Here is a 17527-nt window from a genome sequence, read left to right as displayed (position 1 = left end):
TTGCCGTAGATCAGGTCTTGTATGGTATACTTCGAGCATATGTGAAGTCAAGTATTTCGTTTATTTTGTTCACTAAGGACTAAGCGCCGCCTAAACCCGAGGAGTCGGAGAATCGACCGAACCGAATAGAAACCGAATGCGTTGTTTGTTTTTTCTCATAATTTTGTTTGTTTTTTTACATTCTCACGCATACTCACGCATCACCCGCTCTCTCGTCGTCTCCTCTGCTCTGCAGAACTTGGAATGGTCCTCCTCATCGTGCAACCCAAAGACCCTCCCATAGAGACTGGTAGAAGATGGTAGGAAAACGTGCTTCTTCGGCAACGTGTTCTACTTCTTTACTTCTACTGGTTTCTACGTCGACGCCGCCATTTAAAAACTGGCCTGCCAATTTTTCCCCCTCTTTGCACACTCTCCTTTTACCATCTACATTGCCTCCACAAAATTTCAGTAGCTCCAAGGTAAGTGGAACTCTGTATTCTCGATCTTTTTTTTTCTGACTTCATGGCTCTTAGTCTTGTTTCTTGCATTTCTTGCATTTCTTGACGCGTCGCGACGCGTTCACCCAGCCAGTCTCAGTCTCAGATGTCTCAACTACCGCCCTCCTCTCAGCTACACCTCCAGAGGATGTCTCAACCACCTCCCCCCTCTCAGTTGAGGATGTCTCAACCACCTCCTCCCTCACAGTCACACCCCGTTTCTACCACTCCCAACTCCCCATCCACCGTGGACGAATACGACAACGCATTCCCCCCTTTCTCCGAAAGTATGCTGCACGCTGTGCATGTTTTAGAACAGCACGAACAGTCTACATCCTCGGACCCCCCTCTCCCAACCAAACGACTCTTGACCCCCAAAAAAAATGCACCCTCGTCCCTCCATGTACTTGCAGCGCAACGAAAAGCAGTGGCCAATGCTCAACTCCCTCAAAATGCCCAAAATGTAGCCTCCACGCCACCTCAGCTACTGCAATCACTACGTTCTCCATTTACTGCACCTTCCTCCGAGAACTCCCTACCCTACATGACACCATTGGCTGGACAGTATGCCCATCCATTCAGAACTGCTGACGCTCATTCCTACCAAGTCCAACATCCGCAACTCCATCCACCCTCCGCTACGTTAACGGTACCTCCTGGACCTTATCAAACCAATACGTTGAGTGGACCTGGTATCCCTACCTCCCTGTCCTTCCCTCCTCAGACAATCTCATTCTCCGTGCCTCCCCACGTAGAAGCGACGCCATCAACCACCCAACCGATGCTTCCTCACATCGAAGGAGTTGGAGGCCGTCCAACAAAGACCGAAGCGCAAGGCCTACAGGAGTCATTTTGCAAGTTGGACTCCTTACTTGAGAAGTTAGCTGAACGTCTGGGGACCACGCCAGACCTCCTCCTCTCTCGCTACCTTGCAAATAATTCACAGGGTAGACTGAAGGGAAAGGATAATCCCTGGAACACGTATCAACAGTGGGTTTTGAACAACGATTCCATTCTCATCCAGGAGATGCAACGCCTTGAAGACGAAGCATCCGAGGATATTAAGTGGGATGGTAAGTATCATTATCGTGTTATGTTCATACAACTGAATTAAGTTTTCTACCTTAGGCCATTCTGATCCCGACGCACAGCAACTCAAACTCGCCTTTTGGAAGTTCAAAGAAGAAGTCGACGATTGGGAGCAAATCCTCCGTGAAGCAAAAAGCAAAGCACTTCTAACGAAGCAGCTTCAACGTTACCGCCGAAAGGCGTTCGAAAATATTTTTGGACGGATCAAGTCTCTGGTACGTTCGACTATGCTCAACCTCTCCCTTACGCTGATACAGACCCATCCTACCTTCGTAGCAACAGACCGCTGATAACCGTTATGGCTTCAGTGGTGTCGCTATGCTCATCGGCAACCAGGTGAACAATGACCAGTCACTGGCTCACATTCACACAACGTCTAAGGTAGAAACAGTAAGTTAATACTATTATTACTACCTCTGAAGTATCTAACTTGTTCTACAGTTTTCCGAAGACTGTTGTTTGACAGACCAAGGTGGTCTCATAGGACACCTACGGTCCCTTGCGTAGTACGTGGTGCAACCTCTTTCAACTTATGTCTAACTAATTAATTCACAGTCACAATGTTCGTCGCGATATCCTGAAGTCAGAAGTCCTTGCAGCTGCAGAGAGGCTCGAACTTTCAGTGCTGCAGTCCCCCACTGAAGGGCCTTCGAATTCGGGAGTAGCGTCGACTTTGGCGGCTGCACCACCCTCTACGATCAAGGATTCGCCAGTCGATGCCTCGTCCCAGAACGCCTCGTCAATCATTTTTGGCATCAAGGTCCCGAATTATTCCTCTGAAAGTAAGCTGACGGATGCAGCTAGGATGGCACTTCGTGGCCGCGCAAGTGAGTCCTTTCCCCCCTAGTCTAGTATTGTACTGATGGGGATCTTAGGTGAAGCTGGTCTCAATGCCGAGAGGCTCTATTGGAATACGCTTCATCAGCACATGATAAAGGCAGGACTGGCAATCATTAACTGGCCCCATTCTGTCTTGCAACCATGGACGTCCTCCTCCTCGAGCAGCAAAGGTATTGCAAAGCTTGACAAGGCTTCACGGATGGCTTTGATAGCTGCATGCGATGAGCACTGTCAACAGTGGCTGTCCTTTGTGTCCCGTTGTAAAGCAGGTATGTCGCATACCTACTATTGAAGCTGGTCTACATACTAATCTCAGATACTAATCTTCAGATATCAGGAACAGCGTTGTTCCTATACTCTCCTTCACGCCAGATGCTGACGGTAAAATTGGACAGATCTTTCTGAAGCAGGTCATGTCAAAGTCTAAACCAGCCCACAAAAGCAAGCGCAAAGCGAACGTCAAGGTCGAGGCTGATTCGGATTCGTTTGAAGGCGCTGACAGTGATGAGCTCGAAAATAGTGGCAAAGACATCAAAAACGCTGCACCAGCCCTGGATAAAGTAGAACAGGAGACGCCTACAGCTCGACCGCGATCCCTACGACATACCCGTGCTAACTCTCAGCCTCCGACTGCTGAGACTGCCTCTGTCAAGACTACGACCAAGTTGCAACCACCACCAAAAATCCTGTCGACTGCATCTGTCAAGAGGGTCTCGTTCCAGGTGCAGGACCAAGCGACAGCAGAGCCTTCTGCTCCTATGAATGCACCTCTAGCCACTGTCATCAACGATGACAGTATATCTACCTATGCTCAGTCTAGTTACACGTCCGTCCAACGCCTTAGTGGTATGTTATTCTTGTTGACCGAATCTGTTTCCCCTTCTAATCCTTTGAACAGGTCTTCGTAATAAGGTGGATGTCAAACCACCGATATCCTTGGAGGATTTGGACGACATGGTCACTGCCAGCAAGCGTCCCTCTCCCCCTCCCACAGATGAAGTCGACGCAAAGAGACGGCGTTGCGACAGTTACAAGGGTTCTACCCCTGCTGGACCTACAATGGCTGAGTCGACTCATCACCCACATCAAGGCACCCGAGGTTCCTCTACAGACTACTCCATGGCTACTGCACAGCAACCCCTCCCACCACCTCCACTTATAACAGCAACTACTCACCACCTGGCACCTCCACCATCTAGTGAGGTCAGCTTTCCTGAGGCTGTTCCCTCCCCACATCCGCAACGTCATTCTACTCCTTCGTCGACCATTGACCATCCTCAAAATCCGACTTACAACCCAGGTTTCCAGAACCACCCCCATCACCAGCATCACCCGCCCCCTCCTCAGCCCCAGTTCTCGCCTGAACAAGTACAGGCGATGATGGCGATGATGGCTGCTTCCGGATTCCAATTCCCACCTTCCACTGGGGCTGCCCCCGCCCACCCATTTGCAGTACCACACCAGGTGGTTAACCCGGGAGGTAGCGTCTATCACCAAAATGGGTACCCCATTCCCGATCAGTCTACCGCACACACTGGAGCTGGCCCCAACTACATGCATGGTGGTAACGCTGGTCAGACTCCACACCAGGGAGGAAACTCGGTGTCGGACTAGTTTGTATCGGTAATATGCTTCTTGTACTTTTCTTGTACCACCTATCATTGAATTCCTGTGCCGCTTGTTAGTGTCTTCGTGTTGCTATGCTCCTCTACCTATGCTGTTCTACTTCTACTTCTACGATCCCCTAGTAATAACCTTTATCTTGTCACACTGTCATGTACTCAAAATATATATTGTATGCTGTTGTACACTTCGTCTATCTTCCACCATAGATGGAGGATGGGACAGGAAGACGGAGGAGTAGCAAAAGGTAGAAGTTACCATTGGGTACCTAGGGAGGCGTAGAGGGCCTTTAAGGCCCCTTTCTCACAGCTTTTTTGGGGGCCTGATAGGCCTTTACGTGGCTGTCAAACTCCAGCCTGAGGTGGTTTCGACAGGATGTGAGGGTCACCTGAGGATAAATCTGGTGAGTAAATTTTGATCAATTATCGGGGATTCCATTCTCTTACCTACGACTAGAATCGGATACCCATGATCATTGGCAAACTGTTGACCACCCGGGTCATACTTGTTAAGATGAAGATACTCCCGGGTTGCCTCATACTCCTCCTGACGCCATATTGACCCAGCAAAGGCCACTACTTCCAAGTTTGGGATTCCATACCTCGCCCAGTCCTCTTCCTCAATCTCCATCTTCCCACCACAGTCAAAGGACCAGTAATAGCATCGGTTCGGTGGCCAGTAAAAGCAGGGCATATTGTTGATCCATTCAACGGAAAGAGGCGGGACATGTAGATATTTTGGTGGATGGTAACTTGAAGGATCAGTCGTGAAAGTCCCTGTGAGTTTAAAGCCAAGCTCATCAAGGAAGACTGAAAGATGAATGTTTGTCAATAGTCACGAAGACTATGCAATTATGCAAATTGTATACCCAAATTATGGAAATCGAGGGCATGATCTTTGTAGAAGGGGAATGACTGCACGAGGTAGGCAGTCCAAAGTCGGGCCTCTAATGGTAGTAGTAATGAGAACTGAATAGTCATCCTCCATTTATTGCTATTCCTCGCGAAAGTGAGATCAATTAGGGAAGGGGCTTTAAAAGGGTTAGAGTTGGGAATTGACATTGAAAAAGGGATCACCTGAATTCGAAAACTTGGCAGTGATGTCGGAAGTACCAAAAGAAGCACAGGACCACACAGGAGATGGTATGGAAGGAAAGAACGCAAGGATTTCAGGTTTTGTGAGATCAATGATAGTGCCAAACGTTAGGAGCCTGTCAAGGAGGTCAAAATTGGCTGCTATATGGCGATATCCTCCAAATGACAAAACCAGCTGTAAGAAGTCTGGAACAGCGCGGACGATCTCATTGGAATCGAGCAGTGGATTGCAGTCGCATGGAGGTGGAAGCACTCGACCAAAGTAGCCTGAACAACCGTCTTCCTCTGAGAGTGCCAAGCTTCCTATGATGTCATACTGGAACGAACCAATCCTCAGATTGAACATCCAGTCGCGCATTTGGCTGGAAAGCTGGGTGAAACTGATTATAGACTGCAGGAAATGTGACGGATAGGGCTTACTGGAATTGACAATTTCTGTAAAGTTTCATCACCTTGCACATCGAAAAGGGAACAAGTCTAAACACGAGATGAGCTGAGATGATGGACGTTCATCAAGGTGGACATGCTCACATATCTGTAGAACAGGTAAGTCCATACAATCGGTGCTTCCCAGTATCGCAATATAACAGTCTCCCCATCGACGACCTCTAGATGCAAATCAGCATTTACAACAAAAAGACAGCCACAAAACACACCATCGTGGTATATCAGTGTTGGTGTCCATCAGGAAAATCCCAAAACACGAATTGGTGCGAATTAGGGATAATTTGTACCAATTCTCCCTAAGGAGCCGAATTTGAGATGGTTAGTTCGCTTGGCGGAATTTCGAAAATCAAACATCCCCCTTTTTTCATTAGCACTAATTTGTCCTTATTACCACAATTTTGCATGCTTTCGTTGCCTTTGGTTGGCGCATATTTTCATATTTTTCTTACAAATAGTGACTTATTTCACAAGCTGAAGTTTAAACCACATCAATTATATTAATGGTAGTTACGATAAAATACTGTTGAACTTATCGTTTAACATGTGACCGTGTCAGTCACAAGACTTAGACACAAGACTTCATAGACATTAATAGTTACTCATGTATATACGTCTGTCACTATATTTACACTATCATTCACATGGATAGTTTACTTATCTACCAATAGCTTATAGACCTCACAGTAGATGACTGAGCATTCTCTCACATCTACTTATATCTACCAATAGCTATATGACCTCTAGAGATAACAAGAACCTTGTTACTCAGACACATTCATTAGATACTATCTTTAGTTCTAACTCACACAGACGTGCTTAGCACGACATAGCACGACATACCTATTATTATACCTACAGAGTAGTATAAAAGCTAGGTAGTAACAACCTGTAAAGACAGGCTGTTCTATACGAATATCCTAACACTTTAACTCTAACAAGTTATCTCCTCAAGTCCTACAAAGTAAGTCATCCACTGTGCATATAGGCTAACAGCCTTGCACCCTGTTGCTTTCAATAGGTTATGGGCCCCAGACGCCACAAACACCCTAGTCAGTGTCAATGGCGGACAGACCTATGACCCTTTGCGGGACATAGAGAAGTTCACCAGTGGATATTAGACATGGCATAAAGGCAAGAGTTATTTCTTTATCTTTTTCCTCTCTATATTAGTATCATGGGCCTTCATATTCGTACAAGCCCTATATCTACATTTTACATTTCGTACTCCTCTGGTCGTGCCCGCACGCTTGTGCAACGCAGACTGAGAAGGTTTCATCCATTTACACGGATGATTCACTTGGGACAACCGTTCGGACCCCAAGTTAGATAGCTTGTAAAATAGTAACGGTCACTTTAGTATTTAAATAAGTAAAATCTCCACTATATGCTGTCAGTCATATAAACGCCTAGTAGCTTATAAGCTTGTTGTTTTGGGATCGCTCATTGGGCAATGCCTAAACATGAACCTGCGGGTTTATGTGAGAAAGCTTGTGTAATTGATGCAGATCGATCAACAAACTTTAAAGCAAAAAGCTTTCTATTGGCATATAGATTTTTACTATACATAGTGAGTCCGGGATTGAGACCGGATCACTGAAGTGACACATGACACATGGAATTAGTTATCTTATTTGATAACGACCGTTTGTGGCCAAACGGACTCATAATCTAGAGAAAGCAGATTGTTTAAAAGCTTTTGCTTACAAATCTTATTTCTTCTAGCAAATGTCTTCTTCCGAAGAATCAGGTGTTTTCGTCAAAACCCCTACTGGCTTTAACATTCCAGTAGTCTCTGGCTCTGACAAAGCCTTCTCTGTGAAGAATGATCCAGAATCAGACTTCCTAGTCGCCAACTTCAAGCAATATCCTCTTTATACCCAAATGGTCAATAACACCGAAACTCCTTCTACTGCGGGAATTTCCGTCATCCCAATCTTCGATGGAAATGCACGTAAATGGGAAGAGTTCTCTGATACATTTACAAACTACTGTAGAGTACAGAAATGTGTAACAGCATTGACTACTGCAGCACCTACTATTGCTGCTACCGATCATGCAAGCTATCACACCTCTGTCTCCACATACAACACTTGGTCTGAGAAAAATGAGCAGGCTCTTGGTTACCTCCACCTTCGCACTTCTAAAGCCATTAGAATTTCATACGGCAAAGACAAAACTGCCATGCAATTCTTTGACGCTTTGAAGCTGGCATTCCAATCTACTAAGGTTGCCAGTGCGAATGAAGAATATATTAAATACAATAATATCTTCATTCAGGATGGTGTAAATCCAATACCGGCCATTACCCAGATCACTTCCCATGCAGCTAGACTCCAGGAGAAAGGATATCCGCTTGCGGATAAGCTAATCGCTTTCCAAATTGTTAGCAAGCTACCTCCTTCCTTCGGGAATGTTATATCAATTATCAACAATCTTACTGAGCGGGAGTTTACCACTCAAAAGATTATTGAAATGGTATCCACTGAGTGGATGCAAAAACAGTCGATGTCTTTGGTACAATCGAATACTGCGAGAGTCACTGGGCTGAAGCATTTCAATCCAAACTTTCGACCACAATGGAATAATGGTCAAAAGATTCGGAACTTCAACCCGATTCAACAATATAACCCTGGTGCTCAGCAGAGCAACCAGAAAAAGAACTGGAAAGGAAAAGGAAAGGGGAAGCAGCCACAGCGGAATCCTGGTCAGGGTTCTAAAAAACAATTTAATACCAACAAGAAGCAGAAAGGGGGAGGAAAGAAAAATAAAAACTCTTCCGCAAATCATTCTGCTCCTGTTAGAATAAATTGTTCGCGACTAGCCGATGAGCTCCAACTCGTCGAAATACACATGAATCGTGTTGGCTACTCATGGGATGGAGAGGAAAGACAAATTGCGTCTACTTCAAATATTCCTAGCACTGCTACCCGAGACCTACAAATGATAGGAACGTCTACAAGTCACAATCTTGGACGACCACTTCCTGATCATGAACCAGTTTCCGACCCAGACTACAAAGACTTAATGGAAACATTTGGTGATAATCCGGATTTCTTCCAACCACCACTTGCCCGATGCACTATTAGTTCCACAGCATCTGATGTAAATCCACAATCTGAATACCAGGTTGAATTGGATACCAGATTGCCTCATACTCTTCCACCATCTCCTGTATTTATTCCTGAAGCCCTTCAATATACACAGCTCGAAGCCACGCAGCAAAATTCCTTTGGAGAACCATCACAAGCAGAAATGTTGATCAATGAAATGATTTTCAAACTTCGAAGAAAGCTTAGGAACAACATTATAGACAACATTTTCCTTACTGATGATGAAGCAAAAAAGAATAATCTGCTTCACGAACTAGAGGAACTGAGCACCCCTGGAAATCATAAAATTATTCTATCACTCAGTTCAGGAGCTGCAGATACTCATCGTCGAGAGTACAATGTTAATATCTACAGGATAGATAATATGACACCTCGTCAATTCATCTTCGAAAGCATGATGGATCAGGATACAAAAATCGAAAACATTCGAATTGAACCACCACTAATGGTTCATACTTCATCACACCTTTATCCATGGCAAAGCGCCAATGATATCAGACGACTAGTCAGGGATATCTCTCTGGAAATCGTATCAATGAACGAGCTTGCCAGAAGAAACTATCCTGATTTTGTGCAACTGTTCAAAAACAAATACACATGGAGAGAAAATGCTCCAATTCAAGTTCGTCTCCCACAATGCTGGAAAAAAGTTGTGGAAGAAAATCTAGAGTACAAAGCCCTTGATTGGTATCTTCAAAACCCTCTGAAGAATAAAATCGATGACCACAACATCGATCACAACTGGCTTACTCAAGTCAGATGTGTCGAACGATACTTTGGTCTTACAAAGACTCCTTCTGAAGAACAGGAAGGACTCTTTGAAGTACAAACTCTAGACCGAATGTGGCCTGGTCGTAATCTAGAGGAAGAAGAAGCAGAAAGAATACGTCGATCCAGATCTTCTTGGAATAATTGGGGAGATGGTGATGAATACGATTCAGACACCGACTACGAAAAAGATGATCCATACAGATTCCAGTTTGGTCCACCATCTGACACCCCAAATAATACTCCTGAAACAGGAGGATTGGTACAACCATCTCCTGAAACTCTTCCAATTCAATTTTGTTCTCGCCTCCAAGAAGAACTTTCCAATGTTCATGCAAATGCTACTATTTGCTTCCTAATGGAAAATTCTCCTACTCCAGTATATGTCAATATGGAAGAAACTTCTAATATAGAAGAAGATACCCATATGGAGGAAACATCAGATCTAGAATGCGAAGTCATCTATGTATCTGATGATGAGCCAGAAATGTCTCTACCAGAGAATGAAACAATTGATCCAATGCCGGATCTTACGGACACAAACCCGAATCGAATCAACTTTGATGATTTCTCAATCAACAGTCCACCTCCAGACTTACCCGATCCAGTCATAACTCAAGAAGAATATCTTCCCGCTGTCATATCTGAACATGATGTGATAAGGACAGATCTTGATTTATCTTGGACCCCTCTCTTCGTTAAAAATGGTTTCTATGTTGAACCAATGGTCGAGAAAGTCCAAAGATTCAGAAACAACATGTGGGATCTTGGAGAAGAGGAAATCCTCAAAGAGTACCACAGCAGAAGGACTGCTGGAAAATTTGTGACATCAATGACTATAGGCCAAGGGAGCAATTCCATGGAACTCTTCTCACCTGCTCAAGAAGTAGCGTCGATCCGAAGATCCATGACACTGGCAAAAGCTTTACCAGTGAACTGCATCAGGAACGAAGTTGATCTTGATGATCCACATCTCACACCTTGGACCAGTCACAATTGGTTCCATATCAAGCGACGATTCAATCGGAGATATGAGAGAAGGCAAAAATGGCTCAAACGTAACAGTTTGAAAAGGAAAAGGGAGGCATACGAGGAATGCAATAATGGATTCCAGGAATCTGACTTTAATGAACATGTCAGACTCATGAATCAATTAGAGAAGGACAGACATCGGTCAGCTCTGAGGAAGATTCAAAATCAGAGAAAACAGCTAAAGATAGGCAAAGAAGACATGTTTTGCTATATCTACGAATCAGTTAAGCACAGTCGTGCTAACTGTCCTCTCAATCCACCTCAAAGATGTTCTCACTGCCGAAACCCGACTCACCCTGCCAACAAATGTCGAAAACTTCATCCAATGGCTGAAAATTTCAACTGGCCACCAGTTGATACTGGTAAAAGCCCATGGAAGAAGGAGAGCAGGGTAGATTACCTCAAGAGAATGGCAGAGGAAAATAAAAGGCGAATTTCCAAAGCTGCAAGAATGAGTACTGGCGGACGACCCCCCAGACCACAGCTCAGCAACAATTCACCATTGCAGAAAAAATGCTACAAGTGTGGAAGTACGGAACACGTCTTCAGGTACTGTCCGCAACGCATATGCTTCAAATGCAAGCAAATTGGACATAGCTGGAAGGATTGTACTAGACATGGAGAAACTTCGCAAGGATACATCAGGAGACATCGCTTCTCTGATGGTATTTCCTACGAAGATCGACAAATGGAAGAGTCTGAGACCCCCAATGACTATCACAACTACGACGACTACGAATACAATGGTGAAGACACCTATGGTCGTGACTATGAATGCTGGCAAGATTTCTCTTTTACTTCAAAACTCAATGCTAATCACTCACTACAGAACAACACTGATCAAACTTCTTGTATAACTACAATTGGTTGTAACAATGTTTCTGTATGTAACAATATATTTGCGTTTTCTACAAATGCAATGAGTGATAAGCAAGAAAAGCAAGAGAAATGGCTACTAGATAGTGGAGCAACACATCATATGACTCCTAATATCGATGATTTTGTTGACTATCATGAATTAAGCAGCCCAATCGCAGTTCAGACTAGTGCAGGCAGTGAAGCTAACACACCTATTACTGGTCTTGGAACAGTATTCATAGAATGTCATAAACCTAACGGCCACAAATGTGTCATAAAACTTTTTCCAGTCATGTACCAATGCCATAGTCCATATCGAATACTATCCACTGGTAAGATCGAACAAGAAGGGTACTACACCTTATCTTACGATCGAGCAACTTCTCTCAGATCCAAACAAGATCATTCTGAAATCCTAACTGGATATCCCAGTAGTGAAACAGATAATCTCAAATGGGTTGATGGAAAGATACTCTCCAAGGAGAAATCACCTTCAATCATAATGGCTTCTCTTGCAAACATAGATTCATCTATTTGGCATAAACGTTTTGCACACGCATCTTACAATGTGCTGCGCAAGTGTCAAACTTCATGCAAAGGTTTCACCAAATCTACAATTCGTGAACCAACTACAGGAATCTGTAAAGGTTGCACTAAAGGAAAGATGACAGCTAAATCATACCCATCTTCTAATAAACGCGCTTCTCAGAAATTAGAATTAGTTCATGCAGATGTACTAGAATTTCCAACCCACTCATATCAGCAAAACAAGTATTGCTTAACCATGATCGATGACTTTTCCTCGCTAGGATGGATCTTCCCTATCCGAAATAAATCCGATGTTTTCCAAAGGCTAAAAGAATGGAAAACATTAGTGGAAAACCTATCCGATCTAAAAGTCAAGAAACTACGCTTCGATCGAGGGGGAGAATTCTTCTCTAAAAACTCAGATGAATTCTTCAAACAACATGGAATTTCTATCCAGTCATCTGCGCCGCACATACATGAACAAAATGGACGAGCAGAGCGTTTCAATCGAACGCTACGGGACAAATCTGAGGCACTTCGGCAGCAAGCCTGTGCACCAGAAAGCTGGTGGCAATTTGCCATTGAAACGGCTCTTCATGTCTACAACAGAACTCCAATTCATTCCAGAGAATGGAAAACACCTGTAGAAATTTATAGCAACAAACAACCTGATGTTTCATACTTCAGAACGTTTGGTTGTGGGGCTTATGTTCATAACCACAAAGAAGTACGCAAAAACAAACTAGCACCACGCTCAGAAGCAATGATCTTCATTGGCTACGAATCAGGATCAAAAGCTTATCGTTTTATGCGCATTACTAGCAACTCCATCGTTGTTAGCCCCAATGCTACTTTTGATGAATCATGGTTTCCTAAATGCAAACAAGAAGCACCTGGATCTATCGAGATAGACCAATCTTCCAAACCAATCCACTCTACGCCTTTTTCCCAATGGCCTTACGACGGACATGATCACAATGATCACCATCCAAATTCCAATCAAAAGGACGCTTTTGACGAATTTTGGAATCTTCCCAATGATGACTCTGACAATGAGACTCCTATACCGGATCCTGAATGTAATATTCCCAAGGATGAACAACCTCAGGAAAAATCTCATGAACAGAATCATCCTCCACAACCTCCTCCACGAACTCATAAGAGATCTCAGAAAATAAGAGATCCTTTGCCACCTAGAGAAGTCGAACCTAGAATTCGCATACCTAGAATACAAGAAGGAAACGTCTACACAGGCGATCCTCTTGAAAACCAACAACAAGGCATGCGAAGTTGGCAAAAAACAGTTAATCCACTTGGTGTACCTGAGAAAATACCAGTAAAACCGAAAGACACTGTCATTCCTGAACAAGGAAACTCCGAGAAAGAGCTTTTGACTAGACTTATTCAGGAAGGGGGAGAACAATTCATTAAAACATTTCTTTCATCCGCTATCAAACCAGATTTTGACACAGTCAAAGACTGGGTCTTATTCTGAAATCCTCAACCTTCGCCCAAAAGAGGAACAGATAGAATGGTTGAAAGCTTGTGGAGAAGAACTGAAATCACTAAATGAAAGACAAGTGTTTTCAGTAGTAAACCGTCCTACACACAAAAAACCAATTAAATGTAGATGGGTATTCGACAAGAAGTCGGATGGACGCTACAAAGCGCGATTAGTAGCAAAAGGATTTTCACAAATCCAAGGCATAGATTACGACGAACTATTTTCACCAGTTGTACGCTTTGAAACAGTACGACTACTTCTGGCATTAGCAGCACTAGAAGACTGGGAAATCTCAGCGCTCGATGTCAAAACCGCCTTTCTATATGGCGAGTTAAAGGAAGAAATCTTTATGGAACAACCAGAAGGATTCGTCAAGGATAAAGACAAGGTTTGGAAGTTACGCAAAGCATTATACGGCCTGAAGCAAGCCAGTCGAACTTGGTGGCATACGTGTACACAATCAATGATAAAAATGGGCTACACACGATGCACTTCAGATGCTGGCGTATATATCTTCCAAGAAAACGGCAAAACAGTGATTGCCATCATTTATGTCGACGACGCCCTATTCATGGGATCCGACAAGGACCTTCTCAATAGAAAGAAGAAGGAATTTATGAAAGTCTGGGAATGCAGAGATTTAGGAGAACCAAAGGAATTTCTTCGAATGAGAATTAGGAGAGATCGCAAAAATCGAAAGATCTATCTTGATCAATGCGACTATCTTGAAAAAGTAATCCGAAGATTTGATATGACAAATGCAAAATCAGCAAACACACCATTACCTGGTGGATACACACCAGTTACCAACACAAATACTCCAGATCCAAAACTTCGATCACAGTTCCAATCAGTAATCGGATCATTACTTTACCTCATGCTTGGAACACGACCCGACATTGCACACGCTGTTATCAAACTATCACAGCATGGAGCAAACCCATCCCGAGATCATCTTGATCGATCAAAGTATATCCTCAAATACCTCAGAGGAACTTCCAAATATACACTCACATACGATGGAAAGTCGAACATGGGATTCATGGCCTATTCTGACTCAGATTGGGCGACAGATCCTAGTAATCGAAAATCACATACTGGATATTTAATCAAGTTTGCCAACGCACCAGTCTGTTGGGTTTCACACCAACAAAAAACCATTGCACTGTCATCCACAGAAGCCGAGTACATGGCACTATCCGACTGTGCTAGACAAATTAGATGGATTGAAAATCTCTTTGGAGAAATAGGATTCCCATTAGAGTCAATTCCACTAATTGGCGACAATCAAGGATCACTATTCTTGAGTAGTAACGAAGTACAAGAAAAGCGAACCAAACACATGGACATCCGCTTTCATCACATCCGCGAATGCATCACCGAAAAGAAGATTACACTCTTCTATTCTCCTACAACCGAAAATCCTGCAGATCTTCTCACAAAGAACCTAGACAAAATCAAGTTCGAAAAATGCCGTACAGAACTTGGATTAACCTTCCACTAATTCTATACCATATGAATTCAGTGAGGGGGAGTGTTGAACTTATCGTTTAACATGTGACCGTGTCAGTCACAAGACTTAGACACAAGACTTCATAGACATTAATAGTTACTCATGTATATACGTCTGTCACTATATTTACACTATCATTCACATGGATAGTTTACTTATCTACCAATAGCTTATAGACCTCACAGTAGATGACTGAGCATTCTCTCACATCTACTTATATCTACCAATAGCTATATGACCTCTAGAGATAACAAGAACCTTGTTACTCAGACACATTCATTAGATACTATCTTTAGTTCTAACTCACACAGACGTGCTTAGCACGACATAGCACGACATACCTATTATTATACCTACAGAGTAGTATAAAAGCTAGGTAGTAACAACCTGTAAAGACAGGCTGTTCTATACGAATATCCTAACACTTTAACTCTAACAAGTTATCTCCTCAAGTCCTACAAAGTAAGTCATCCACTGTGCATATAGGCTAACAGCCTTGCACCCTGTTGCTTTCAATAAATACATGTAGTAATAATTAATATATACTTAATATATAGAAGAATCAACATTTTTCTGCCAGTTGGAGAGCAAAAAGACCTACATGCCTACGAGTATAGAGTAGATCAGAAAAAAAGCTTATGACAGTCACCTGAAGACGAGTCAAAAGCATTGAGGATGGTCCTTGTATGTATGGATTTCATGTCATTCTAAAAATCCAGTAAAAAAATGAGCCTGCACCCCGGGAACTAGAGGACGAATCAACTTACATCACAAGTCCATTCAATGCTATGACGCCATATTAAAAAATTTCGGCAACAAAAATTATTTATCACCCACAGTCAAAAAGTCGAGTAGTCCCTGCCAATTGGTATGAAAGAGTGATTAATGTTTGGAACGAATATGAGTGTTAGGGCTGGAGAAGGTAAAAAAAAAGGAAGATGGATGGAGGGAGGGAAGGAAGAAAGGGAAAGTCGGAAAGAAATTTTATGTGGATGAATTTATGCCCCGGTCCCGGATTACCCGGACAACTCGGACAATCCATGTGTTCGGATCCTACCCTGAATACATGGGCATCTCGGAGTAACTTCGTAAAAAAAATTTTAAGTTCACCTCATCACCTGCAGTACACCCGAGTTATCAGTACAACGTCAGGCTAGAATGCTCCCTCCTGCTGGTTTATTTTTGAGATTGTGTTTGTGATATTTTAAATATAAAGCTGTATACCAACAAACTTGCCTCAAATATTCTTGTGCATTTTATTGTTTGCACAATTTCACATGAGCCAACAAATTCACACAAATTATTTTGGTTAGAGCTCCAAGTTTTACCTAATTTCCCCAAAAGTATCAGAAGTTCGGGAGAATTAGTGCTATTTAGTTCCCACTGTAAGTTAATTCAATCGAATTATGACTAAGGCATGCAGAATTAAACAAATTATAACTAAGCATGTAAATTGGGGGGATTAGTCAGATTTATACTAATTCGCAAATCGGGTTTTTCCTGATGTCGTTGAACGGCCCACTCCAAAGTGTTGAGGATCGGCCCGATCATTGTTGGCTGCGGTCGCTCCGACATCACCGTCCATCCCGAGATAGATGTATTTCATATTCTGTATTTCCTTATATAGTACTAGTTATGTACGAATACGAAGAGCCTTTCTGTCTTTTCCCCCCGTCATCTCCCTCTGTCGACGCCGTCCCTTCTACACAAAGAGTTGTGTAAGCCATACTCGACTTGAATCAAATAAGGAACATAGCTCAATATCGAGATCAGAGCTCACCGTCGAGACAGAGCAGTTTCATAAAGTGGCTCCAGCGTCTGGCCCAGTATGTCAACGTTTCAACCTCAGCATCTCTGTCAACCGTGACTGAGCCTTACCGTCCATATCTTCTCGACGTCACCGTCATTCTCGGGTTCAAGTGAAACAACTGAAAACCGTCGATCTCCAAACTGAACAATTTCCGCGCTTTGAATTCTTTTCTGAATTTTCACAACGCCTCCCATCATCCTGTTTTGAAATGGGTTCGTGGACTTCAATTTGATCGACAATCGATGTGTCTCAGAGGACATTTCATGCAGGGTGATTATATCGCACATGTCTATCCATCTGAGCCTATGTCCACCATGCTGGTGCTACATGTAAGCCACAACAATAATCATGACCATGACTGTACGTCTACGCACCAAAGTAATCCAGTGGTCGTTGTCTTTCTGAGAGCTCAATAATCCAGGCTCAGGCACCATGCATGCTGGCGCTGAATAGTTGTTGATTGTAACGGTATTTGCATGCGTAAAGAACGGGTTGCCAGAGAAATGTATTTTGGATGAACCCTCGAGAAAGTGACTTGAAGACATTGTTTCCCAAGTTCAAGGTAGTGGGGAGAGGGAACTTAAAGGGCGAAGAAGGCAGTGTATGCTCATTGATTGCCTATGTACGTCAACCATGGGAATTTCAACAGCACTCCGGGGGTCTTTGAGCGGTGAGATAAACAAGTTAATAATAACTCTCACAGACTTCGACTTATCTTTCCGCCCACAGAACTGTTTAGTCACTCCGACCATGATGTTCTCTCGCAAAAAATCCCTGGGAGAATTGACATTGCTGAAACTCGAGAAACGAAGACATTCGAGGGAACGATGCT

General features: G+C 43.3%; 2 protein-coding genes across 2 annotated transcripts; one reads left to right on the top strand and one right to left on the bottom strand.

The window, feature by feature from the left end:
- Positions 1-585: 585 nt before the first annotated feature.
- Positions 586-4022, top strand: E1B28_010559 (uncharacterized protein; the record flags this gene model as incomplete). Its single annotated transcript, XM_043155531.1, has 8 exons — positions 586-1552; positions 1608-1783; positions 1845-1958; positions 2010-2074; positions 2124-2395; positions 2444-2677; positions 2739-3254; positions 3307-4022. The coding sequence occupies 8 exons, from the start codon at positions 586-588 to the stop codon at positions 4020-4022; spliced, it is 3060 nt and encodes a 1019-aa protein (XP_043008000.1).
- A 353-nt stretch (positions 4023-4375) lies between these two features.
- Positions 4376-5483, bottom strand: E1B28_010558 (uncharacterized protein; the record flags this gene model as incomplete). The annotated part of the gene is made up of 4 exons (XM_043155530.1): positions 4376-4419; positions 4478-4840; positions 4900-5061; positions 5108-5483. 4 exons carry the CDS (start codon positions 5481-5483, stop codon positions 4376-4378), a joined length of 945 nt encoding a protein of 314 aa, XP_043007999.1.
- Positions 5484-17527: the final 12044 nt, after the last annotated feature.

The sequence above is a fragment of the Marasmius oreades genome, chromosome 6 (genome assembly GCF_018924745.1).
Source record: "Marasmius oreades isolate 03SP1 chromosome 6, whole genome shotgun sequence".
NCBI classification, from domain to species: Eukaryota; Fungi; Basidiomycota; class Agaricomycetes; order Agaricales; family Marasmiaceae; genus Marasmius; species Marasmius oreades.
Note: the sequence above shows the minus strand (reverse complement) of the source record. Positions and strands in the feature narration are given on the sequence as shown.